Genomic DNA, 27897 nt, shown 5'->3' with positions numbered 1-27897 from the left:
ACAGACAAGCTTGTGCACATAGATCTGCCTCAGGTCCAGACCATGACTGTGGAACGTGCTCTCCAAGAAACAAAATACTACCACAAATCACATTGTGCTCTCTAAGTTAAGCACATGCCTTTGATCTTGCTTTCCCTGACCTACATATTTAATTGTGAACAGAAAACCTAATCTGGCCCCAAAACTCTACTTGAACAAGACACTTCAGCACATAACTCTCACTGAAGGAAGAGAGTGTGGCAGTAATCACAGATATTAATTCTCTGCCTCAGCATCACTTCGAGAGCAACAGGCAAAAAACCATACATAAATATATACATATATATAACTACCACACATGAAAGGTTTTAGAAACATGCACATGAAAGGTTCTAGAAACTCCAGTCCCCAACTCTTTTGGCTTAAAACTTTCTCATCAGTAGTGACTTACCTGACAATGAAAAACTTATCAGTCTCCGATTTCCTTGTCCCTGGATTGAGTCTTCATTGGTGATGCTTTTAAAAATCTGCTGGAAGACAAATAATGGTGAGAAAGAGTAGTCTCCAACAACTCTCGAACATAGAAATTGCCTACTGTCTTTTTGCAGAATCTTAGTTTTACAACTAAGAATCAATTAAGGACCAGGGATCAAAACAATGTTTATGTTTATATGAAAAAATACTACTGTAATTTGAACATACCAGTTCATCACCCAAAAAGGAACTACTTATTAATCAGGACATAAGGTTGGGGATGTAGCTATCATCTCTTAAAACAACTTCCATCTTTATAACATCTTATTACTTGTGTAGAAAATCTTGTTCCAGAAAGCTAATTGCATACGTGTGAGAAAGACTTCTGAGAGATTATTAATACCCTGCACAACAACCAGCTGTGAATTATGATAACAATGAGCATTGAGGGTGATCTGGCAAAAGAAAAGAAATTAAAAATCCATAGATGACCATTTGTACTCCACAGTTTAGGTTTTAATGTCAGTCTTTGGTTCAGCAAGTTTACTTGTGAGCTGCTGTTGTGCAAATTAGGACCCAAGCTGCCTTCTGGCTGTGATCAGAACTGGGAAGCAAGAATGCCTTTGAGCCAGTGTCTGGGGCATCAGCAGAAACACACCATCAGCAGTTTTCACTGCTGAGCCCCTGAACAGGGCAGAGGAGATGCCATCGGGTGTCAGGCTCCAAGTCCAGCAGGGAGGTGGTGCTACTAGTACTGCCTCCCATTGACTCTGGAGTCAAACCAAATGCTGCTCTGCCCCCAGGAAGCAGCAGCTCCTCGCCACTCTTGCCATTCAGCTGTCAGCCAAAAAAGAAAAACAGCATTTATGCAGTGAAGTTCCAATTTCTGCCAGGAAACAGTAACTGAAGTCCCACTCAGCTGTGACTCATTGCTCAGTATATTAAATATTGTGTAGTCAAGCTTAACTTAGAAAGCAAGCTGGTCTCTGCCTCCAGAGAGTTCAATGCAAGGGGGCACTACAGCCCAGCTAGCAGGGATTAAACAACACAACTGTCAGGTTAAGACACAAATGAGGCCTAGATCAAAAACATACAGGTTGAATTTAGACATCATTATAAAATAATGGGCTCTGTTGGACTTGAATTTTTGTCATAATCATTTTGTTTCTTCCAGACTATCTAAATGAGATAAAAGGTACTGAGTAGAGTGAGACTATGACTAAATTCCAGTATAAACATCCCTATTGGACCACAGCTAATTAGTTGCAATTGTTCTTTCTGTCTTCTCAGCTAAGTAGGTTTCAATATACTTATTGAAGCCACTACTGATTTCTGGATAGAGACACATTTAAATCAGAATGTGATTGCTAGAATTTATGACAAGAACTCGGTAACCTTTAGCAGCCAAAATTGTGATCCCACCAAGAAACAGACATTTCCTTATCACTGTGTATTTTTCATACTATGTCACTAGCTGACATTTATTAAACACTCTCTTTTAATGCTTACTATTATGGTCCTTCCATGATTTTGTCCAGGACAGTAACTGGGCCAACCAACCTAGACATGTGCACATTTGCAAAACACGTGTATGTCATACATCATGGCAGTATGAAAAGTTTAGCAGTCTACACTTTGAACAAATTGGGGTGGATCTGATGGGGTCCTGCAAACACTAGTCTGTTCAAAACTTAAAAATATGTTGCTATTAAATGACCCTTTGGGGGCCATACCTGCATTAGTGAAATTATATCAAGGCAGTCATAATATTGTTGCGAATTCTGATATGGGCAAAGCATCCCTAGCATGGCCAAACCTGCACTGGTGAAGCTTGGCATTATACAAAGGAAGTAATAAGACATCCAGTCTCATAAGTAAAAGAAAACCAACATAAATTTATTTGCTTCTGGATGATCCATCCCTTCTGTGAAACAGGTGTATCCCACAGCATCCTGTCAAGTGCTCACCGTGCAATCATGGCGACAAAAAGCCATCCCTGCTGCATAAATGAGTTATATACTCAGTAGCTGACCCCAGTGTAGTTGTCTGAGATGCAACACTACATCCAAAAGCCAGTCGTTTTGATAATGTCTAGCACTTAACCTTAGCAATAGGAAACACCCACACTTTTTTGAAGCTTTTCCACTTTTCTTCCTGTCCAGCAGATGAGAAAGAGAAAGCATGGCAGAAAGGCTGAAGGAGAGACACACTTATCTTTGGGTTGAGACCTGGGGTGCACCATTAAAAACAGTTGAGCCAAATGCCTCGTGTGTAGCTCTACCATGACAAATCTGTGTTCCTCACCCTCCAGCAGTCTGAAGGCACTGGTCTGCCACTCTTCTCACACATGCACTGCAACTTCTCACCCGCAATACAGGTCCTCAGGCACGGCAGGGAAAATGCCAGAGAACGTTCAAGAGCAGGTAGACATCCTCTCTCGAAGAATGGAGGAATTAAACACGGATGTACTCAGGGAAGGATAATAGGAAGGCCATGAAACTGATTATACTTTAATTATTGGCATTTCAAGAAGTCAGAAGGAACACCAGCGGAGGAAGGGAGAAAAATCTCCCAACATTAAATCTGCTTTTCTGAAAATAAAAAGACCTAATTGCTGCAGTTCAGATTCACTGTTTTCTAATGCAATACCAGATTGTCCCCAGTAGCGAGGACAAGGCTTCACCTGATGCAGGGCAGGGCAAAAGAGGGTGAGTAGTCACCAATGTTCACCAGCCACAACACCAACTGAATTCCATAGTATCTTGAGGCCTGAGATGGGAACATGCACAGGTCATACTGTTCCTGCTTGCCATTTATCATGAAAGAAATCCAGACTGATTTTAGTGGCTACAATATAATTACATTGGGAGTTTTGTCAGAATAAGTAAACCTTGAATTTAGTCATCAGGAGGTAAAACCCCCTCTATCTTCTCAACTGCCACTTAAAATATAGTTAGTTGACAGAAGGACAACATTAATCTTGTCACTTGACATTCTATGGACTTGAAGTCCTTCACATGAAAAGGAACAAATGCAATTTTCCCTCAATAACTTTTCTGCTCTTTTATGCCCTTGAAGTGAGAGCTCAGTCTGAATTAGTTTAATATTTTTAGTTGTGCAGCCCAGACTAATTATTTTACAAGTCCTGCTGATACAAAACAGAATGAATATGATTTTACTACATGTTCTTTTATATCTAGACATGAAGGAATGGGACATGAGCTGCAACTTCAAGCCTAGCTGAATCTCTCTCAGAAAACCAAAGGTTTCCTGAACTGGATTCAAACCTCCTTTTGCTTTCCTTGAATATAACTGGAGCCAGCATCATTGCCACTGATGGGAGCGTATATATTCAGACAGTTAGAGGACTATCAGTACCTCTTCAAAATATCCTGCAATAAACATATACTGTAAAATCATCATCTTTTCTGCTACAGAGTTTCCTAGCCTCTAAAGAATTGCAAAAGATGACTGCCATGGCCTGTGGTGGCTATCTGTGAAACATGGGAAGGTATTTGAGGCCAGATCCAAGCCTCCTGGGACTTGCTAAGCTCAGGAAAAGGTCCAGGTTTGGTAGCGCTTTTTATTTTTACAGCACAGAGAAGAAAGAAGATAGAAGGAGATGAGTGAAAGCTAAAAATAATAGTATTGTCCTAGTATCACTTTTCCTTGTGAGTAGTTCCTGCAAATGCTAGAAGGAAGTTACGTGACCCTGAGTGAGAAAGGAGGCAGACTTCACATTAGCAAACGGAGCCCTTGAGACTCGCTCCCTCTTTAGCCATGGTATGTGTTATGGAAAAAGAATTTAAAAAATCTTGAGAAATCCCAGAGCATTACAATCCATCAGCTCTTGCTGTGACAAAATTCCAAGTGCATCACTAAAAATTTGTGAGGCCTCTGAGCAGAGGCCCAGAAACAGAGACTCTCACAACTAATTAAAAGTATCTCCTAAAATACCTTTCTCTTCACTAGTCTACCTAAATATATGGAACAGTAACAAAGACAACTCTCTTGGTCATGAAAATAAAGTGGCTTACAGGGCACACTCAGGGTGCCCCTATTCAGCCTCCCTGTTGCTCTAGGTTAGGATGAGGTAAATACAGGTATAGTGTGAATCAGGTCTGGAAGAAATTGTGTTTACCTGGTGCTGCACTAGAAGATCTGCTTTTGGACACCACAGTGAGCAGTAATAGTGTAGCATGCTGGCAAAACATGCTCTGCAGCAATGAGTTCCCTTTAGCATGTTTGTCTACTGTGAAGCCCAACTTCAATATTTTTAAAGTCCTGCTGATACGAAACAGGATAAATATGATTTTATTGCATACATCTACCACAGCTGGACATGCATAGCTGGCAAATACAAGCACTTACTCCTTTTCCCACACACAGCACAGGAGAACACTGTTATGTCTTAGTTTTAAGTGTTCTGTAATGCTTTTTCCTCTCCAGAAGGACATTTTTGTCCCCTGTGCCCACACAAAGAGATTCAACAAAGCTAAACAAATTTTCCCATAAGCAAAAGAAACATCTAAAGTAAGTAATCTTCCTTTTCCCTGACGGCCAAAGTACTTCTGTATCAGTAGCTTCTGCTGCAAAAGAACGGCAATATTTAATGACCATAATTTATATCAGTTATCTCACATAAGCCAGTATTTCTTACATTTAAACAGGAAATTGCAGTGACACGAAAAACAGTGCTGCACTACCTGTTTGCTTTTGTTGACTTACATGGTGAACATCATGGATATGACCTAATGCTCAATCCAGTCACGTTTGATTTTACAAGGTGCTAATTAAAACCTAGAATATTTTCCACTGAGAGCACAGATTGCAATACAGTAATATCTATTGCAGATTAAATAATCAGGTACTGTAAACTGACAAAGCTCTAGCCTGGACAACACTATCTATTCACAAGAGTTTTTCTTTAAAAAAGCAGATCTAAAAACATAACAAAGTATTCAGAAGGGCTCACACTTCCCAGCAGTACTATCCATATCTGTATTGAAGATGGAAGTCTACAATGAAAGAAAACTAGGAACCACAAACGTAAAGCAGCAAAATATTTTCTGTTTGTACACACCGGCTCTGAGGATGAAAAGCGGTAGATTAGAGCACTGCAAAAAGGGAATGCTGCAACCTGTGCTTAATTCAAATAACAAGTGAAAAATAGCCTCAGCTCAGCCCCAAATTGTGCATCAGCAATCAAAAAAAGTGTTGCTAGATGTGTCAGAGCTAAAGATGGGGTGTTGCAGCGCTGGGGGAAAAGGCTGTCCATCACTGCCTGCACTACGTGTGCTTCAAGCTCCAATTCTCTGTTTTCTGCTTTTCAAGGCCACCAAACTTGCCAGCAGATTCAATGCAAAATAAATAAGTTTAATAGCCTGAATTCAATGGTCAGCAGCAAAAGAAGAAGCTGATGCCCTGTCTCCTATGTCCTTCCATCTGCTTTTATCCCCTAATTCATCTGACATGTAAGATGGGTCCAAAACTGCCCAGCACAATGCAGGGGCAGAGTACCAGCTTCCACTCTGCACAGCTTTGCTGATGTTAGTTTAAACCAGCTTGGAGCTACTGTTTTAACAGACCTGTGCGTACGTGGCACAGGAGTCCAGAACAATTAGTCAAAAAATTATTCTCTCCTAACCTATTTCTATTGGCTTCTGCTGTTGCCCTCTTGATTCTCTGAATGCTTAACATTTGGACAACTCTCTAAAACATGTGGAAAAAGGCTTACACTTTCCACAGCTCAGCAGTGAAGTTTCTTATTACAGGAAGAGAGTATCAGACATCATCACGAGTTCACACTTCATATTCTACCATCTTCTTTAGAGAGGGAATTCCTCAGTAGATCTGCAAATGGGTGAGTATTCCCATTTCATCCCAAGTGCTGAATTTAAAAAGAAATAGTTTTGTAAAACAAAATTGACTAAGCAAACACAGACTGAGTGCTTCCTTTCACTCCATTACTTGACTTCTTCAGTGAAGAAAGGGCTTTGGGATGTAAGGGGCGAATTCTGAAAGGAGCAAATGGAGATCTGAGCTCCATGCCTGCCACTGACAGAATTATGGCTATAATCCCAGGCACCACTTTGAAAATCTACCCCTAATTAGTGGCAGTGCTTCAGCTGCAACCCCCACTCTGTTAATAGAATTATCCAGCTCTTGAATGCAACATATTCCACTTATCCTGTTAGCTTGTTAAGCCTTTGTGCTGGCACCATAGTATTTTTTTATCAGGTGCCTCCAAACAGCAGGCAGCTTCTCCAGCAGCAGCCTAGCTCCTGTTGGGCTCTCTGCAGCCAGCTCACATCCCTGAAGGACTGTGACCACACACACAGAGAGACTTCCCCATGTGCCGCGGTCAGCGGCATTCTAGCCTTGTAATACACCACCTTCTAAATGCCATTCCCTAATTAAGTGGAGAATTTGCCTTTTGTGGGCATACAGTAATTGCCCTCTGTCTACAGAAAGCACCTTTTGCTTCATCTTGCAGCAGTGTTTATTGATTACTTCATTTATTCACAGGAGACAGAAGTTTTTCATTCCAAAAAGTCCTGTCCTAGAAACCCTTAAAAAAGGTAGCAAGGAAGTGAGTAAACAACTGTTTTTTCCCATTGAAAAAGTTACAAATTCTTTCAGCAGATTCTAGATAACAAAACCTGGCAGAAAAACCACATTACTGGAAAAAAACCTGCTGCTTAGTATCATCAGTAAAGTCCTCTAGAAGGTAACTATCAACAGGCTTATGACAAGAGGACATCCAATGACAGTGCATACCCAGTGTATGTCTCCATGTTGGCATGAAGCTATTTCATATTCCCCAGCTGACCCTATGAGTGTAGAATGCTATTTCAGCATAACCAGCAACTAGAATCAGAATGTTAAGAGCTAACACTTCCAATTAAAACAAAATCAAGGACTGAGGCAACAAATCAGTATCTCTGGCAGAGTTCAATATCTTTTTCTTCCAAAATTTTATTAGATTCAGCTTTTTAATGGTTTTAACAGCTCTGCCTAATAAACTTCAGTTACCCTTTGACAGCAGAAGAAAAGCTTGATTAGAGATTCTAATCGTCCTTCACTCTTTGCAACTTCATTTAAATAAAATCTTAGATTTTCAGATACTTTAACACAATAGCACATGCTTGTGCTTTGGGTTGTGGTTTCTGGGTTGATGGCTGAACTACATCTAAGCAGCAGACATTTTCTTTATACATAGCAACTTCTGAGAGGATTGCTTTCTGCAGCATATCTCACCAACTGCTCACACGCTGGCTCTGAGGCTGTATGCTATTTCATGCCAGTGACCCTTTGAGCCCTAACAAGTCTCTCGGCAAGGTTAAAGTGGACCAAAGGATGACAGTAGTTTACAGCCCCAATATTCAAAACAAATTCTGGTTGAGTTAGCAGGGAAGAAGGCTCCTTGCAGTTGCTAAACAGCTTTGTACTTTCCAGTGTTACCATCATCCAGAAAAAAACCCCGAAGAAAATCTGGGTTTATGATCAGATTTACATCAGGCAGCTGCCTAATGCTGAACAGGATTGACCCTGTAAACCTGACAGGTCCATACACAGAGTATTAATGTGCTTAACCACTCTGACAGCAAGAACTGCTTGTAAATATTATCCTCTCTGGAACAGCTAAACAATATCCTGCAAGCCACTGAAATAACTGGGAGGTTTGTCATGGAGAGATGAAAAGGCCCATTGGGCTCTGTCTGGATCCTGTGATTCTGCATTAAATTTGCCCCTTAGACTCCAAATTCAAACTTTTCATGAAAGTCCTTTCTTTGTATGGAGAACTAAAAAAAAATTGCTGCTAACACCTTTTCTCTCTGCCTACAAAATGACGAGAGGCACCAACACATAGGATATATACAGAATAAACACTCTGACACATCCACAACGTCTTTGGAAGGCAGGAAACTTGTGTTAGGCAGCAGTTTATACTTCCAGGCTGTCTTCATTACAGCTTCAGAAACTCCTCACTCCTCTAACAGGGTTTGGATGGGACAAGTGCATAGATGAGTAATGCTGACACGTGTGACAGACAACTGTATCTTTCAGCTAAGCTGTATTTGAAGAACAGCTCAAAGCATTAGTCATGCTGCCCAAGTGTCAGGACAAGGGAATCAAGTCAATGACCCTTCACACCATAAAAGAAGCAGCAAGGCAGTGAACAATGCCCATTCTTCTAAATGAATGCCTCAAATAACAGTTCAACCATGAATACCATTATTTCCAGAAGTGAGCTACAGACACTTTGCTTTCAACCTTGGGTCCTACACTGAGCAGAAATGAGGCGACTGCAGAGATTTATAATCTGATTTTAAAAGTAGAGAAATACCTCTGCTACTTCAAATGTCCGTCAATCTTCCTGAATCACTAATAAAACATTTCACTACACAGAGGATTTTTGTAGCTATGATGCCATAGAAAGGCTAAAGCTGAGAAGAAAAGAAAATCTTCTCCTTTTATAGTATCTACAGTCACTCAGTTAATACAGCCTCATTTGCACTCAGTGTTTCTCCTCTGTATCTTTTGGCACATCTATGAGACCCAACAGAAACTGCTTATCTCACCTTAGTAAACACATGGGTTTGGGGGTTTTTTGTTTGTTTTTGCTTTTGTTGTCTGTTTTTGTGGTTGCTTTATTTTAAATCTTTCTTTTTTTAAAATTCCCAACTGGCTTTTGCTGCCTACAGCATTCAATGTTTTGTTTTTCTTAGGTTGCTGTTTTTCAGAACAGTAGGCTTTAAAAAGTCAGCAGCCACTCTCCAGTGAAGTGGGCGTGTGGGAACACTGACTGGAATCAAACTGCCACAGAATAATCAATGTTGGAAGAGATTTCCTGAAGTCATCTGACCCTTCTGTCAAAACAGGACCAACTTAGAGCAGGCTACTTAGGCCCCTGTCCAGTTCAGCTCTGAATATCTCAAAGGATGGAGATCCCACGAGCTCTCTGGGCAACCTGTTCTAAGGTTTGTCTACTGTCTTGAGAAAAAAATATTCCTGAGGTCTAATCAGAATGTCTCTTGTTGCAACTTGTATCTATGTCCTGCTGTCATTTCATCATGTGCTGTGAGTAGAGTGTGCCTCCTACTTCCCATTAGGTAAAGTCATCAGTAACATTCCAAATATTACTTTCCTTAAGACTGAATGAATAAATAAATCCAGCTGCATCTCTGCCAATCCTCGTATGCAAAGTCCAATCTGAAGGATAAAGAAAGCAGAGGCCAAACTCATCCTGAAAATGAGTTTGAAAGTGGTAGTGTGTTACAGCAAACTTGAGGTATGGCAAAGACTTCTGGGGAGAAGCAATATTTACGAAATCTGATCTCCAAGATTAATTGTCTGATCTCCAAGATTAACAAATTAATTCATTACAGCAATTTAGTCATCACCAAAATCATTGTGAAGGATTTAGCCTGGTTCACACTGGATGCAGGACTTCTGAACACAAAGTCATTAAATACAACAGGAGGGGAAAGGGATGTCAACTAAATGCAGAAGTGCTGTCACTTCAGAAAATCATTAACTTCAGTGTGTATAATGATATAATGCTTGTAGCTCTTAATAAATAAATCACATCTTATCAGCATCAGAGGCATTTTCACATGTGTCAGGTTTGATGGAAACCAGTGTACAATTCAACTCAAACACTTCAGCCAACACTGGGAAACTGTTCTGTGGCACTGAGCGAGGCAATGCAGAAGTTCATACCCCATGGTAAACACCACCCAGACTGTCCTCATCTGTACTCATAAGGAAGAAAAGTGACTCCCATTCCCACACAAACTCCATATCCCCTGCTCTCTAGATCCCTCCCCTTGCCAAACACGCTTTCATGAAAGCAAATGTCTTCTGCAGAAAACGTCACCCCTCATCTCCACCAGGAACATTCCTGCCCTCAGCCAGGCCAACAGGTCATCCCTTCCTTCCTTCCTTCCTTCCTGCCCTGCACAGGCAGCCCTCATGTTAGCTTGTCTGCAACTGTGTGAGTAATGATGGGCAAGGAAAGGAGAGGAGAGCTGGGCTGTCGCTGCTCCCCTTCCAGCAGCAGCTCTCACTCTGCTCTTCCCGATCCTGCAGTAGCAGGAACATATTGGTCAGCATGCAAAACTTTGGGCTACATGGAAGCAGGTCTGATCCAAAGCACCCCTGTGACCCATGCCCCCTTAAACAGCTGGAAAGAGAAGAACATGAGACACAATTTTTCCACAGGTTGTGCTGCCAGTCTATGGTGAGACACAATGGATGACTGCTGAATCTGGAAGTTAATTTTGAATCCTTTAAAAGTGGTAAGAGATTGGCCACTGACTTTATGGCATTAATATTTTATCCTTTATTCTTCTGCTACAGTAGCATTATATATCCCTGAGCTGCAGGACACTGAAGTAGCCTGTGCTGACCCCCTGTCAATGATGTATCACTCACAGCAAAAAGTTAGGATGTCATGAGAATAAACTTGGCAATTTCCACCTCCAATCCTCACCCTCAAAAGCACAACTGAAAAATAAACATGCAAACTCTGAGCATCCTCTCAGTGGTGGCAGCTCCAAAAAGCATGAAGACTCACAGCATTCTACTGCACAGTGTAGAGAGGTAGCTGCAAAAACAGCAGTCCTGCAAGCTAAGCCTGACATTGCCACAGCTCACCCCTGCAGCAAAGGAGATGTCTCACATGCCTGGGTGTGTCTGGCAACTCTGAGCACTTCGAGGTTCACACAGTGACCACTGCCAGCCAGCTGTCTGAGAGGCAGCCAAGTGGTCCAAAGGCTGTTTGGGGCCAGAGCACAGCATGCTTTTCAGGCAGCCTGGACCTCTCCTAACCAAGATGATGTTCAAAACCTTGAGAGGAAGCAGTCAAATACAACATGAAAGAAATTTGCTAGAAAAGGAAAAAGTGGAAAAAGAAAAGGTAAAAAGGCAGAGCTCTATAGAACAATAGTGGAAAACAAAGGAAAAAGCAGTCAAGGATTCTATAAGGAAAGCAAGCAATTAATTAATAAAATTCCAGATCTTTGCATCCTAAAAAAATCCCATTCTCCCTTTCGGACACATCGCAAAACACCCAAGCCAAACACCAGAAAAAACCCAACAGCTCAACTATGATCAGTACAGCTTTGTTAGAACTCAAACCCAAAGGCAGCAGTTTTCAAACTTGCCTGCTAACAAAGGTAAGTGAGATCCTTTTGGGAAAAACAAGAGAAATAAATAGGCTGCTTTAAAAGCCGGGATTTCCTGACAAGTAGTGGCACCTCCAGACTTCTCCAGTATTAGGTTTAACTATTCCCATGTAGCTGAATCAGCTGTATGGTAACATACATTGGTTGCCCTCTTCACCTCTGGAATCACAGTCCTAGTACAGTTGTAGTCTGCCAGACAAAAGGTCATAAACATGTTGGCACCTGAAATATAGTCCATTATACATTTTGTGAACTGAATTTTAACAAAAATCCAGGGTTAGTTAAGTATTATGAGTAATGCTGGTGCCTTTGCTAAGAGTATCAACATGTGGTCTAATTAATGTGGTTTATACCTATGTTCACCATAAAGTCTTACCACATAGCCATAAGGGCAAAAGCTGCCTTGGCGTAAATAAAAATCAAACTGGTTGAGTTAAAAAGGGAAGTGTGTAAGAACAACATAGTTGCTTTCCATCAGACTTTACAGATGTTTGAATTTAAGCCTCATTTTAAAGTGGAGATATTGAGTGGGGATCTTAAGCATGCTTTCAGTATGGATGGAAACAAGCTTGTCTGAGAACTCAGCTAGCTAACCAGGGGAAAAAAAGCCCAGATATTTAATGGAAGTGAAAAATACTTCTCAGGAGACTCAAGGATTAAAAATTTAAAAAAGGTTCACAATTCTATTAAAGAAATATTCTTATGCACATCTGTTGATATCTAACATACTGACCTACATCCATTTCCCCACCTGTATGAAAGCCTGAGAACAAAAGAGGTCCAAGTAATAATTATAGGAAAAAAATATTTAGAAAAGTGTGTAATATTATATAATTTTATTCCATCAGCAAAACTATCTTAAGGGAACATGATTATCCTGTCAAGCTCCAAGAAACCAGAAAATGTAAACCTAAAAGATAACTGTGAAGCATAAAGTCTGCTTCTTGACAAATATAAATTGCAATGCTTCTTTCTTTTTTTATCTGTCTCCAATCATAACCTTTTCCCAATATAACATTATTAATGTATTTGTGGATCACCTGGATTTTGTGTGAAGTTAACTACAGGCAATTCAAGATATACTGAACAAACAGACAAAACAAAGGATGACATGATCATCATAGGGTTTGCATACATGACATGTACATACACACAACAAGAACATTCATGCACACTGCACTCAAATGGCAGATTCCTGCAGGCACCAATGTGTGTTGGGATGTTGAAAAACCTTCTGGCTTTCAGTCACCACCGGCTCTTCTCTATCACCTACTTATGGTATTTCTACTGAAACAACCCACGAGTTATGCCACAAACATTCAAAATGACCTACAAATCCCCCAGTTGTAAATGTGTGCAAGTTCACCTCCCAGTGATTTCCTCAGTCAAGTCTGCTGATTTTATACAGGTTATCTGAGGGTATGATTTATTTCAGAGAGGGAGAGATTTTAAGTACTGGTTAGTTTTATAAAGGGTCATGCATTGTAAAACTACAATAATGCTCTCTCTTCAAATCTTTATCCCACCCCCCTTCTTCCCAGGAGTAAGGAAAGCAGAGCAGAAAACAAAAGGAAGATATTTCAAGAAAAGTAAGTTATTTTTCTCCATTACTTGGCTGCTGGAAAATCCTTGGTTACTGAAAATCCAATAAGGAATAAAGCTGATAGCATCTATCAGCTGCAGTAGATATGAAACTTCACTGCAGGACTACACATAGGCAGGTTCAGTGCAGGCTGCAGATCTAGCTTTGACAAGTTTTATGATCTCTTTCTTTCCCTCTGCATGTCTGACTGTTTGTCTGGCTGCTGTTCTGAGGTAAAGAAATCCTCCAGGCATGCTGGTGAATGGCACTTGCTGAAATTTGCTGAAAATTGCTGAATGAGAGACTGGGCACACAACTGCTCATCTTAAGTTCCTCCCTCAGCTTGTATTCACATATAAGTGATACAGATGCATGGACACAAGAAGAAGACTGGTACCTAGATCCCAGCGTTCCTCCCACTGTGTCAACTTTCCAGCCAGCCACAGGAAACACAGCATCCTTTAGCTTAGGAATATGTGATTCCACATCTCTTTCCTTTGTGGGTAGTTCAGAGACTTTATAATTTGTGCACCTACCCAAGAATTTATCAGTATTTTCAACTATGCATCAAAGCTTTGTAAAATGATACCTTGCTTTTGCACAGCAAATACACCACTTATATGTTCAGCTTCTTTCTCATCTGTGTGTCCTAAACATTTCCCTCACATCTGAAAACCTGCAGGCTACAGCTCTCACTGAAACACAGAACATAGGCAGCTTGGTCAGTGCATCAGGAGTTCCTAGCCAGAGATGCCAGATAAATCTCCGTGCTCTTATCTGAAAGAAAACAAAACAAACAAACCATCCAACAAAAAACCACAACCAAAACAACCACCAAATCCAATTTTACTCAACTTTGCATTATACTCCAAAGCAGCTGTCCAAAATGACATGCCTTACAACAAATTAAGCCATTTAAAATGGCCGAGAAAAGAAACACAATGTAAATAACTTGTATCTAGCCTATATTTGTGCAGTAGTTCACCCAGGCTTTGAGAGAAAGACTACTAGACAGGGATATCTCTATTACTTCAGTGGATCTGGCTTTCAGATTACCATAATCCACACCAATAGATTAAAAACCCATAGCCACACCTTTGTTAACATCTCTCCCTGCAGAGTAACTCTCCTCTTGCCTTTTCACTCAGTAGTGTGTCTGAGACCCAGCAGCAGACACTGTTAAACAAAAGACCATCCTCAAGAAACAACTTGAGTCTCTGGCATCCTAACATTGTTTTAAAAACATCAGATATTTTAAAAACACACCCATGAGCCACTAAGTCTGCTGTATTTACCACGTTTCCCTGATGTCCTATTTTGTGTCATCACAGAGGTATCACAGGAATTTTACAAAACAAGTTCCTTTGCTGCCCAAGCTCCACCTACTTATTTTGCCTTGTTCTTTGTAAGCTCTTGAAGGGCCATTTGGGATTTTATTCATTGGTTCGAATAAGCAGTGAGTTCATGTTTTTCCCTGTACACCTTTTAAAATTTATTCAACATCTTAAGAAGGCTTATCCACACTAACAGTTGTCTTTCAGCTAATATTTGCATTCTTTCTTCAATGTGAGTAATTTCTTCTTTGTTCTAAACTAATCAGCATGGCTTAGTATGCTGATTTTTCTGAATGGACACGTCAGTCAGAAACCTGGCCACTGCACTTTTCAGCATGGCTAATACTTGCTATTAAGTCCTCTGCTTTGCCTCATCAGCTAATAGGAATTAATAGCAGATTATGGTCTATGACAACAACTTTCATTTGAGAATTTCTTTCAGAAAACATTCATTCTTAGCACATACCTGAGAGATAATACATTTGCACCCGCATGACACATAAAGATGACCAACAGTAGTGCTATATAACAAAACTGAACAAGATATAAAAATAATGGCTCAACTATCTTGAAATTGCAGGTACTAAAGATGGATCACCATTAAGAAATTAGAATCTGAACAATAAGAATTCACGCATTAACTAGTCTTGAAAAAGTCTCGGTATTATTTTAATGACCACCAGAACACAGGCTTCTTTTCTTGATGAAAGTACAATGTCATCCCAGAAACATGACTGTAAATTACTTCCTGGGTCATGGGGGCCAATACATACTGGCAATTGGTACATCTCATCCCAAGTGATTTAAATTTCTTACCTAATTAACATAATTCCTACTTCAAAAAGTCTTCTACCTCAGAAGGTAGAAGTAAAGCCTTTGATACTGTCTCCCATGGCATTATCCTCGAGAAGCTGGAAGCCCATGGCTTGGACAAGTACACTTGTTGCTGGATTAAAGACTGGCTGGATGCCTGGGCCTAGAGAGTGGTGGTGAATGGTGCCACATCCAGTTGGTTTCCGGTCACTAGTGGGGTTTCCCAAGGCTCAGTATTGGGGCACATCCTGTTTAATATCTTTACTGATTATTTGGACAAGGGGACCAAGTGCACCCTCAGTCAGGTTTCAGATGGGTGAGAATATTGATCTGCTGGAGGGTAGGAAGGCTCTGCACAGGGATCTTGACAGGCTGGATTGATGGTCTGAGGCCAATGGTATGAGGTTTAACACGGACAAGGTCTGGGTCGTACACTTTGTCCACAACACCCCCATGCAGTGCTTACAGGCTGGGGGAACAGTGGCTGCCTGGTGGAAAAGGACCTGGGGGTGCTGGTCCACAGCTGATTGAACATGAGCCAGCAGTGTGCCCAGGGGTCCAAGAAGGCCAATAGCATCCTGGTCTGTATCAGAAATAGAGTAGCCAGTAGGACTAGGGAAGGAATTTGTCCCCCTGTACTCAGCAGTGGTGAGGTTGCATCCTGAGTACTGTGTGCAGCTCTGGGCCCCTCACTTCGAGAAAGACACTGAGGTGCTGAAGCATGTCCAGAGAAGGGCAGTGAAGCTGGTGAAGGATCTAAAGAGTAAGTCCTATGAGGAGCAGCTGAGGGAGCTGGGGTTGTTTAGCCTGGAGGAGGCTCAGGGGTGACCTTATTGCTCTTTACAACTACCTGAGAGTGTAGCAAGGTAGGGCATAGCCTCAAGCTGTGGCAGGGAAGTTTCAAGTTGGACATCAAAAAGAACTTCTCCAAGGAAAGAGATGTCAAGCTATTAGAATGGCTGCCCAAGGAGGTGATGGAGTCAGGCATCCCCAAAGGTGTTCAAGAAATGACTGGACTTGGCACTTAGTGCCACAGTCTAGTTGAAGGTGGTGATTGGTCAAAGGTTGGACTCGATGATCTTGGAGGTCTTTTCCAACCTAAGCGAGTCTATGATTCTGTTCTGTGATTCTATATCTCAGTTGCAATTCTACACAAAACCATGTGTTTGTTGTCCACACTCAAAATTTCCTCTCCCAAAATTTCCTCCCTTTTATTGTTATATAAACACGCAAAGAACTTCAACTCATAAGTACCAGAGGTTATCAGAGATCCTAAAAATGTTTGATTATGCATTCAACAAGAATTTGATTTTATATTAAAAATTGTGCAAGAAAAGATGCAGATCAGAATCACATGTCACCTGATACAGGTGCTTTTAAAACACTTTAGAAGAAATTCAGTAAAAACAAACATGGTGAAGCTATAAGCAATGCTAACTGATACACAGATGGGAGATCAAGAGCTTCTTATCTCCATCTTCGCTAATCCTGGAACATGGGAGAAGAAAACAAAATTGAACAAAGGTAAATGCAAAATGGAGGAAAGCAAAAAATTTTTTTTCTTGCAAGGTCTAATTAAAGAGGGAAATTTGACCCTGTGGGGATAGAGAAGGCATACAATTGACAAGCTCAAAATTATTTGCCTGCTGCAATGACTTTCAGTCATCAAGCATCCCACTTAAAACACGGACACAAGTTTTTCCAACAGCTTCCCCTTTACACACATCCAGTGCACAGTGAGAAAGGACAGCTAGTGAAAACATTAGGGCCTGTCATGATGTGGATAAACAGTTAAGGAAAGAAAACAGAGCACAGAAAACCAAACCAAATCCTTTCCTCTTCATGTCCCGTCAGGCAGTGCTGCAGACATACCAAATCTGACCTGGAGGATTTCATGCCCATGCAGTGCAGGATTCTTATAGCTTCCAAGGTCTTAGGTATTGGACTAGCTGCATACTGGAGAGAACTCACCCTGGCAGCATTCCTGCTCCTTTTTTTCCTGATTAAGAAATGTACTTTTTTAAAATTAAGATTGTGCCAAGTATAAACAGTACTTTCACTAAAGAATAGTCAAACACACACACACAAAAATGGGTAGAACACAACGTTCTCTTTTTTAATCCATTAGCAGGCCTTTAGTGCACCCACTGAGACTTAAATCAATGTGTACAAAATTGGCAATAACAAATCAAACTGACAAATGCTGGGGGAGAGGACAGAAATAATCTATTTTGTGAAGCAACAACAAAGCAAATCTTTTTGCAACTTCTGAACTGATACATGCAGGAAGGCTGAGTCATGTAGCCTAAACTACCTCTAGTAATTTATCTGGTGTTCACCCACAATCAGATTCATACCCTATCACAGTGGGTAACTCCTAGAAGGAAGGAAGCAGGAGGTGCTTCATTCAGCAGTCTATCACATTCACCTCTGAAGTGTATTCCACAGGTCTAATTCCTTCCTTCTCCCTTCAACAAAACTAAATATCTGCTTGCAGACCCACTGTGTAATGGCAGGAACTGCACTGTTTTTCATTCACCTGACCAGATGCAGGAGGGAGTATCTAAGATTGTAAAAGGCCAAAGCAAAAATGATTATACTAGTGCAATGTGCTGAACAGTTGCTGATCTCTCTATAATTTACTAAACCACAGAAGGGAGTAATATGATGTGCAGATATTACTGTGGCTATTATGTGACTGTAAAAAGAGACATTCAGAAAGCAAAAGTAGCTAGGAAATACCAGACACGTATTGAACCCATTAACAAATAAACGGCTTGTGTAATGGTCGTCTTGATGTTGCTGAGATAAAAATCACTCCAGTTCGCATCTGTTATACTTTTTATTTCTTCATTTCAATTCTGTGCTGCACTGCAAGTCTGGCTAATTAAACCACTCCAAATCTACATTTAAGAGTTCGTACAGGATCAGATGCCCAGTAAGGTTAAATTTGACACAAGTGTTTTCTTTGAAACAGTATGTGCAAAGAAACTAGGGCAACAGGGAGAAGCCAAAAATTGATGCAACTGACCTGCAAAGTGGCGATTAGACTGTGGCCAGTGATACCTAGGGATGGCTCAGCAGCTCCACAATTAGTGCTGCTTAATTAGAGTCCATGAGAGGGCAAGACATTGACAACATTTTAATAGGAACTGCAAATGGTAGCATTAACCCTGGCTTTTGTTCTGTTCCACTCTGCTTTAAGTCTGTGGAACTGCACATTTAGACTACCAGAATAGGAAAAAACCTGATGGATGAGCACTTACGGAATTATTTTACTTCATAATTTAAAAGATGCCAACTTTTAAAAAATGTTACCTCTTTCCTGTTTAAATCCATTGCAGCTATGCCTACAGCAATGCATCATGTGTGAAGCTACTAGAAATTTAAGCATGTCTGCACTGGTAAAAGAGGACTAAAGATGACAGTATCAGGACCTCCACAACTTCCAGGTCAGATCACTCACATTCCACTCTTCAGTGCACTGAACAGGACACCTGCCCCAGCCACACTGCCTGTATAGGCACACAGCCTTTCCATGCTTCAAGTGCCTGGTACTCTGCCAGGGATATATCTGATATATAGGTTCTTGCATGCTCTCATATATTACCTGGATTTGTCACAGGATGCAAAAAAGCAGTAGCTGCCAATGCCTCAGCAATATGTGCAGAGTTGCTGCCTGACACAGCACTCAGTGTTGACTGTTTCAGAGTGGCAGGGCCAGTGAGCTGAACATCCTCCTCAGTGACAAGGACTGCATTCCAGGGAAGTGCTGTGCTGGTCTGCGCTGACCCCTTGCCCTGCACTGCATTTGCACCACACAAGCTGCTCTTTTCCCTTCTCCCCTAGATGTGCAGTCCTTGAAGATGTGTGTGAAATATACCAGAGGATTTGTGCAGAAAAAACACTGAAGAGTATTTTGGGTGCATTTCTTGCATCAAGTCTTTTCCAATCCACTCTGATTTTTGATGCCAAGCCTAATTTTAGGCACTTGCACTTGAAATTCCATTATGATGATCAAATACACTACACCTCCGTCTTTCATACGGACAGATCAGGAAATTATGAAGACTGTAAAATTAAGTAACATTTAAAATGTTAACAGCTGTGTGCTGGAAAGCAGAGACATTCCTCACGGGTTGGAACAATAAAAATGCACATACCTATATGTTGGGAGTTGTAGGCTGCTGCTCAGGAAATCAATGCTGGTGTTCACAAAGAAAATTGATTGTACCTCCCCTGCTCAATTTGTGCTTGTTGGAAAATAAATTATGAACACCTACCTCTCATAAAGAGTCTAAATCTATGAATGGGTGGCGATAGGAGTTTCAACCACACTAAGCTGAAAAGTCAGTATCAAGATAGGGAAAAAAGCCATCAGGAGCATGGACCTGGATAATTTCTTACTTTAGCTATTGACATATCTGGAATCTATCATAATGAAAATGCAAGTGACCCTACTTGCCAAGTCTATTCTGTTTTGAAAGATTCTGTCAACTTGAAAGGAAATAATCAAACATTTCCAGTAAAGTCAGCGGAGTTTCAGCACATGCTCTGCATCTTTACTGAATCAGGACTGTAAATGCAAACATTACTGGACTGCACTCAGAACAGTGTTTCATTGCAAACGACTTTTCTTAGTATTTAAAGAAAATCTCAACCATCCCAATTAAATATGTGAGTAGAGGAAATAAAAGGAAGGAAAAGTTTATTATTTATAACACAGTGACTATAGTTATGCTGCAGTCAGAGGACCAATTACACCGTGGTTATGCTTTCCAACTCCACTAATTCATATAAATGGAGTGCTTGCTACATGACAGGGTAATTGCAGTGTAAATACAATAGTCTTTATATAACTGGATACTGAAAAAGTGTCAGTGTTACTGAAGTGGCAATAAGAATTAATTTGGATGTGTCATTAACCTTCAAATTCTTTGAATCAGTGATAATTAGGATATAGAAAAGCATAACCAAAAATGTAATTACACTGAACTAAGGGCTCAACTGCATGAGTATTAAGAGGCTGCTCATGGGAGTAAGTATGCTTAAACTGAGGATCACCAAATCAAGTTGTAAAACACTACCATGGTTTTATAATGATGCAATATGGAAGTGAAAAACTTAATTAAGGACATTTTTCAGCTGTAAGAAATGTGCTGAGGGTTGTTGTGCACACCAAAAATAATTCCCTTGTATTTTGTACTGGGGGATCAAATTCTGCCAGGAAACTCGCCTTTCCCTCCTAGTGCATGTTAGCTGTAGCTCCTGTAGTGGCTAGTGGATCCATTCTCTAGAACATTTCAAAACAAATACACAATGAATGCAGACAGGACTTTGTAACATGAAAGTGCTAAAGTTTCCTATGCACATAAAATCTTTGCCAATTCCCTACTAAGAGGTACTACTAAACTTCTTTGTTCTAACTCTGATCAGCTTACTGTGAGCTATGACGCCTTCTTAACTCTGGATACCATAATTTTTTTGTACACAATGACCAAATTGCTCCTTGAATGCTTAAAGAAAACAAATGACATACATAACTTTCTGTTAAAATGATGAAGCAACTCCTCAGTCAGTGTAAAAGTTTCTTTAAATTCAAAGACTCATGTGCTCATGTTATACCACTTCATGATGTTAGCCTACACCAGTGGCAACATGAGCACATAAGGCAGGCATGTAGTGGACAGCACTGCTGCTATTGTGAAAGAAATCCCACACCAGGAGAAAACAAAAAATGGGCAGATATTTCCAAAAGATGAGAAGCCTACACGGGTCACTTTCCATCCACAGTTTATGGATCAGCTACTATCATCATTCATCTCAAATGCGTAATCAGTGGAATCCACTCTCTTTCAGCAATTGTTTTTTAGGATATTTTTGTGAGGTGCCCTTTAACTCTGTATCCTGGCAGAGAGCACTTCATATTTGACTGCTGGAATCTACGCTTCCTTCCAGGTGAGTGAGTATTTTCCAGTCATTTCCCCTGCTCATTTTGGCTTGATTTTTTTCATTCCTAAATGACATAATCTCCTTTGCAGGTAATAGAGGGAGACATATACAGGGATGGATAGAATATAGGTGGTACTAAACAATGCTGTTCCTTGCCTTGTATTTGAAGGCAGCTGCAGCTGAGGGAGCCCTGGCTACCTCTCATCTCAAGATAAGGAAAGGGGATTCTCATGACAAATACTCAGTCACCGAAACATATCCATATCTTCCAGAGAAGTGCTGCTTCCCTCCCTGGAAATGCTGAGCCTTCCAAGGTACACTACTTACACTTGTTAAAGATGTACCTGGTTTGCATTCTTTGCTGTGATTAATTGCAGCAGCCTGATGTTGTGTTTTCCATAAACTCTTTTTTAACCTCAGTTGCTGAACAGTGCAGAAGCCTCTAGAATCTTCTGCTCCCTCTTTATTTGCTATTTCTTGAAGTACAATTATTCCTACGCTCTCTAAATCAGACTGTTACAATGTATTCTGTAGCAATGTCCCAGAAACAAGGACAGTTTTAAAACTCACCTATCACAGAATCAGTCATGAAGTGAAAAAGAAGACACAGATGAGATTTTTTAAATCCAGCCTTCAAGATAGAATGAGAGATGCACACTCTCTTAAAATCCCATCTTGCAGCACATACATCGAAATGAGGCAGAATGCTTCACTATCAATGCTTCACTCCTTGGCAGCCCACGCTCTGACAGCACATAATGCAAATATTTATAGCAGGAAGTCCTCAGGAATGATCAGTCATCACCAAATGGCAGCAGCTTATCAAGCACTAATTCCTGACACGGGAAACCCAGCTGAGGCAGCACTTCCACAAAAACACAACACAGAGAAGGTCTCTTTCAATAATTAGCTCCAATTTACATAGCTTTCCCCATGATGCTAAGTGTATTTGATGAGTGCCACCATGATCTATGAGACAGGAACTATGGCATGAAAGCTCTAGAGGTTCAATCAGCTGAGGTTCTTTGCATCAAATACACAGTGTGTGAATGCTCCCAATTTAGTGAAGACATTTGTCCTAAGGCTAAAGCACTGATTCTCCACTTACTGTCTTTTAATTGTGATGTATCCAATTTATCTTTTTAGGCTATAAACTCTTAGGGGAAAAGGTTTTTCTTCTTCACTCTGCATGCCGTTCTCATGCCAGCTTTATTTTACTGCAAGTAAACCACGTTCAGGTTAAATCATTTTCATATTAGCTGGATAACACTTTTCTATTGCTAGAATTAATTGCTGTAACATGTATTTTTTCCTACAACAATGTCTGATGTAAGGATGAATCAGTGGTGACAACATTATAAATAAATGAAGAGTAACAAATAGAGGAACATTCCAGATGTTGTAAAAATGTCCTTTTCTACTCAGAAAACTGTTTGTTCATCCATGCCATGGTAATGTTTAGTAGTATAAACTCCTGCGCACAAGCACTGCTTTCTACTAGTCCAGAAAAAAGGAAGCCATCCAGGATGTTTCTTTTCTTTTTTTTTTCCCCTCCAGAATTGCAGGTGCTCTGTTTTACTGCCATTACCCCCAGGCCTATCTGCTGCCCCAAATTCACATTTACACTCCTGCCTTGTATGAATTGGCCAAAGCGCACAGCCCTTCGTTCCCAGATATTCAAGCTTGATGATTCACGGGCGATAAAATGTGACAGGACTTTTCACCAACAAACGAACTGCAGGGCATCCTAATCAGCAGGCAAGGCAGCTCTAATAACTGGGTTACAGCGTAAGGAAATAAACTCAAATGGAGCAGAACATTCATAAGACAAGAAACGCTAGATGCTACTCAGCCTAAAGCACCACTGGTGCTATACAAAGACATCCAACTAACACAGCAACTTTTTTTCCCCTTTGGAAGCAGGATTCCTTTCAACTGCCAGTTAAAGACGGTCTCAGCAGCGCGTGAACAAGAATGGCAACCGCTTACAGCCCCCAGCATGACTACTTCAGGCTTCTTTTCCCTTTCCAATTGCAGCAAACTGCAGTCAGACAGACAACGGAGTGTTTTGTTGTTGTGGTGGTTTTAATTTGCAGAGTTAGGATACTGCTGGTTTTCAGTGTTTTCACGTCTGGTTGACAGGCAGGACAGGACACACACCAAGCCGCCCACATGCCAGCTGCTGTCCCTGCCGCAGGAGGTGCCACACGCTCAGAGGCTCACACAGAACCCACTCGGGTGGCTCTGGCATCAGCTGCAGATGAATTTGTGCTAACAGTGAAAAACACTGTCCCCAGAAGGGCATCTGTCCCCAAATGTTGCTTCTCAAAGGACACCTGCTCTGGATCTTTTTCCTAAGCTGTGCCAAACAAAAAGGTTTGCTTGTGTCAAATACACAAAGCCTCGTTCCCTCTGTTCCCCTGCGGACAGCCTAAGCTCAAAGTGAATTTGTGATGCTGTCACTACAATGGCAAAACTCTCTTTGGTTCAAGGCAATCATCTTTTCAAAAAACTTGAGCCTCTACATCCACAGCAGGATCCCTAATGAGATTTTCTCCCAGCAAAATTATTTTTTCTAACACACTTGGGTCCCTCAGTCACTGCTAAAACTCCTACTGACTGCAATACAGGGTAAATTTCTAAGCACAGACCACAGGATCCCTTCTTCCAGCAGACTGATGTGCAGAAACCTGTCCCAGGATCTGAAGACAGTTTCCTCTGAGCAGCAGACCCCTTCTCTCCATCCAGCCCACAGCAGCTGGAAGACCATGGCTTTTGCTGGTACTGTAAATGACATGCCTGGGAGACCGAGGCATTGCTCTGAATCACTGGAGCAATGAAAACAGCTGAGGAATTTGATGCATCCTATTCCATCAAGAAGGGCCCTGTGTGCCAACTCTCACTAGGATAAGAAGTGTCAGGGACCTCAGATGAGCTATGGGTATGGCACTAGACTATCACGGCCCTTAACTGATCATACAGAAGAACAAGGGAAAATAAAACAAAGTACTTCTTCCCTACTCAGTTGTGCTCAGATTATGATGCAAGACATAGGAAAAAAAAAAGAGATGGGGCTGCCCCCCTCAGTATACTTCACTGTGGAGGCACTGAAGAGAGATGGGAAGGGACCCAGCAACATGGATAAGAAAAGCTATAGATAGAAAAACTCTCTGACTGAAGATGGATGAGCATAGCAAAATACAAACTAGAGTGTCTGCTGGTTCTTTTGGGCAACAGTTTTCTGATCATTGCTCCAAGTCAGTATCTAGAAAAAATATGCTTTAAAATGGATATAGAAGTTCATTTTGGGATTTCTTGAACACTTTCTCCCTCTCTCCTTCCACCAAAACCAAAAGTCCATTACTGAAATTAGTGAAATCACAGCCAAAAGGTGAGTACAGTTCTAAAGGTAATGTCTGCACTTTGCACAGTGTAACCCAAGCCTCAGCAGCAAGAACCAAGAAAAGGTTAGGCCTGGGCGTATCCCTTGTTATCCCCTTCCCCATCTGTGCAGTAAGAGTAACACCACTTGCCAATGGTACAGGGTGCTGTTAAACATTCAAATACTTTAGTAAGGGTTGGGTATGTACTGCAGAGAGCCAGATGGAGAAAGCCATCTGATGGTGTCAGCTGGGACTGGAGTTTGGAGGATCACACTTAGCTGAAAGCCTTCACACAGGCAGGAATCAGCCCAATATTTTTCTCAAACTCTAAAGGAGTTTTCAAATCTATAACACTTTCCCCCACCTCTTTGTACTCATACAGAAGGGTCCATCCAGGTTCATACTGCATAACCTTTGTTGCCATTCCTTTCTTTTGTTGTCTTCATGTTTGCCTTACAATGCACAAAATAAGTCATGCAGCAAAACAACAGAGAAAAAGATGCTGCACCTACAACACTGCTGGCCTCTCTGGTCTGCAAAAAACCACACCAGCTATTTTGCAACCCAGAAAGGTAGGGAAAATTAGAAGATGATAGAAAAAGAATGCTATTTCCAAGGACACTGGTTTGGCCCTCAAACAGAAAACTGTTGTCTGATACCACTTTTAATTGTATTTTATTTTTCAGTCATACACAGTATACTCAACTAAAGGTCATAATAGGTGGTTCTCATCTGATTTCTATGGAAGACCATGAGTACTGCATGAAGAGGATTTTTTTTTAAACACAAGTCTTGCTCAGCTGCAAGGGAATGGTTGCTTTATTTCCCTAGACATACGTATGTAAAGGCATCAACTGAAGAACTTGGAGAGATTACATATTTGCATATGACAAAGGCACAGGTCCTCAGACATTCCTCTACTATGTTCCTCCATACATACTGCTGATACTTAATAACAAAGGAGTAACCCTTCCATACTAGACTTGAAAAATTTGCCTAAGTCGTTCCCATTCAGGTCTAAGACATGGATGTGAATAAAGCAAAAAAAATTATTCTAATCTCTAACCTACTGGTATTTATTGCGTTGGTTGGCTGGCTTACCTTTCAGAGAAGACTGGGACTAAATCAGTGGCATAGACTGTCTTCCCAAATTAATAACTACTGGGAAATTAACAGCAAGTCCTGAGTCAACAATACATGACTCAATACAGGCTAAAAAGAACTTTTTCAGCTTCCCACACGATGAAGATATCCAAGGTCAGATCATAATATTCCTCTGAAGACAGCTGAAGGAAACTCTCCAGGCTCTAAATCTGATGAATGGCTTCACTGTGAGCACATCAGACAGGCACAAGACATGAGTGCCTTTCTTTCCTAAAGGACGTGCCAGCAGCCCCTACCCAGCATCCAGTTTGCAGCTATTGTGTGCATCCAAAGAAGGCAAAGAGAAACCACCAAAGTCTTTTCATGCCTCAATGGTGAAGAAACTAATCCTTCCTAGCTCTGGTGGAACCAGATGCTGCCAATACACAGCATGGGAGACTTTTCAGTTCTAGAAATATTAAGATTAAAACAAAAAACCAGCCAACCAACCATCCAAAAAACCACCACCAACAGCAAACAAAGCAACAACAACAACAAAAAAACCACACCAAAATGGAAGTTAAAAATTTAAGCTTCAGTGATGTCCACTGAAATCTAAGTACACCCATAGGCAAGATAGTTCTTTCCTGAAACCATCTTCCAGACTAAACAATATCTGAGGTCATCCTTTTCTTATGCTGGTTGGACTACAACTCCTCAGCTCATGCAGGTTTCTGCCAAGCCTGGCAGGCAGTGAAATGCTGTCAGCAAGGCCAGACAAGCTTTGGAGGTCATCAAGTCTCTCTGCAGGCTTCTAAAAAATGTTTCACTCTCAGGTGATGAAATTTTCCAACACCAGGCAAGATATACAGCTTTTTAGATCCATTTGAGCCACAGAGCTTTGCTAAGCTTTAGCAAATCAAAATTTCTCTCAAAGAAGCCTCAATCTGTCAAAAATGATGTCCAGTGTTTTGATAGATCGGGTCCTGGGTGCCCGCTTCTTACCACTGATGGGAGTGTGTCACAGTGCGGCTGCTCCTGGAACTCAGGGACACTGCTGTGAGAATGCTCGTGGCTTGATTTTGAAAAAAGCACCTTAAAACAGGAAAATTTTTCTGGACACTTACCATATTTACCACCCAAGGATCCCAAATCCTCTAGAAGTATCATGTATCATGCAAACCTCACAACACCCAGCAGAGAGAAGGTAACTTTACAGAAGAGGATGCAGCTAGGATGTGGGACTTGCCTCAGATCAGAGAGATTATCTGCGACATACTTAGATCTGAATCTGCATTCTCCTGGTGTAGAAACCCACATCTTCATTGAAAGACTACACATTTCTCTGTACCACAGTACACTGCAGAGCAAAACTTACGTTCAGTTTTGATAAAACAGTATACAAAGCAGGCAGGGAAAGCAAGGCAGAGCACAGTGAAAAACAGGGAACATACATGAAAAAAATAAAATGTCAGTATAACTTACAGGAGCTGCATTGTTTTTCACTGTGACACTTGGAGTTGTGGCTCGTAGGGCCCCACTCACACCATGGTAGTACTTGAAGCAGATCTTTGTTTCAGCTAAAAAAAAACAAGAAATGGATTATTTAAGATTAGAAGAATTGCCAGGGAGAAGCTGTGTGATCAGTTGCAGCTCACAGGCATAAGACTGGCAAGCAGTTAAGATTTGGAATGGTTCATTCTGTCTGTCTGGTACGACAGGATATCTCCCGCCTCTGATCTTCCCCTTTGCCAGAGTGAAATTTAGAGTTTGGTTCCTGTGATTTAAAATAGTTCAAACCCAAACCTCTTCTGAGCAGCAGTTATGACAGACAGACCTTAGAGCACCTGAGTAGACTCTTTTAGCTACATTAGGAAGAAAAAAAGTAGGAACAGATAAACCCTCGTTGTTAGACACACTAAACACTAATGTGCTAAGAAATTGGGAAACTTTTTTAGGACAATGAGATTGCATAGTTGCTCGCTGACAGGTTTCACTGTGCCAATACATTCTGGCCTTGGTCAGGGCAAGGACATAGATCTCCACAGATTAACTGCTCTGTCAGTTACAACATTAAAGCATTTTTCAGAAACAGCAGAGGATCA

The 27897-nt window shown here is 41.0% G+C and overlaps 1 protein-coding gene across 9 annotated transcripts in view; it reads right to left on the bottom strand.

Annotated features, from left to right (window-relative positions):
* Positions 1-27897, bottom strand: part of HECW1 (HECT, C2 and WW domain containing E3 ubiquitin protein ligase 1) — a 267082-nt gene that overhangs the window by 106675 nt on the left and 132510 nt on the right. For 6 of the 9 annotated variants that reach the window (XR_001876166.1, XM_017823131.1, XM_017823109.1 and 3 more), the window contains 2 exons: positions 27278-27372; positions 431-509 (listed from right to left, as the gene is read on the bottom strand). Coding sequence is in view for 8 of the 9 variants with exons in the window: in XM_017823131.1 (XP_017678620.1) it covers positions 431-509; positions 27278-27372 (174 nt within the window). In the remaining variant the exon portion in view is untranslated. The remainder of the gene's footprint in view (positions 1-430; positions 510-27277; positions 27373-27897) is intronic. The other 3 variants (XM_017823121.1, XM_017823150.1, XM_017823179.1) reach the window with 1 other exon arrangement.

This window comes from Lepidothrix coronata, unplaced genomic scaffold, assembly GCF_001604755.1.
Source record: "Lepidothrix coronata isolate B3197 unplaced genomic scaffold, Lepidothrix_coronata-1.0 Scaffold3, whole genome shotgun sequence".
Lineage (NCBI taxonomy): Eukaryota > Metazoa > Chordata > Aves > Passeriformes > Pipridae > Lepidothrix > Lepidothrix coronata.
This window is presented reverse-complemented; position numbering and strand designations above follow the sequence as displayed.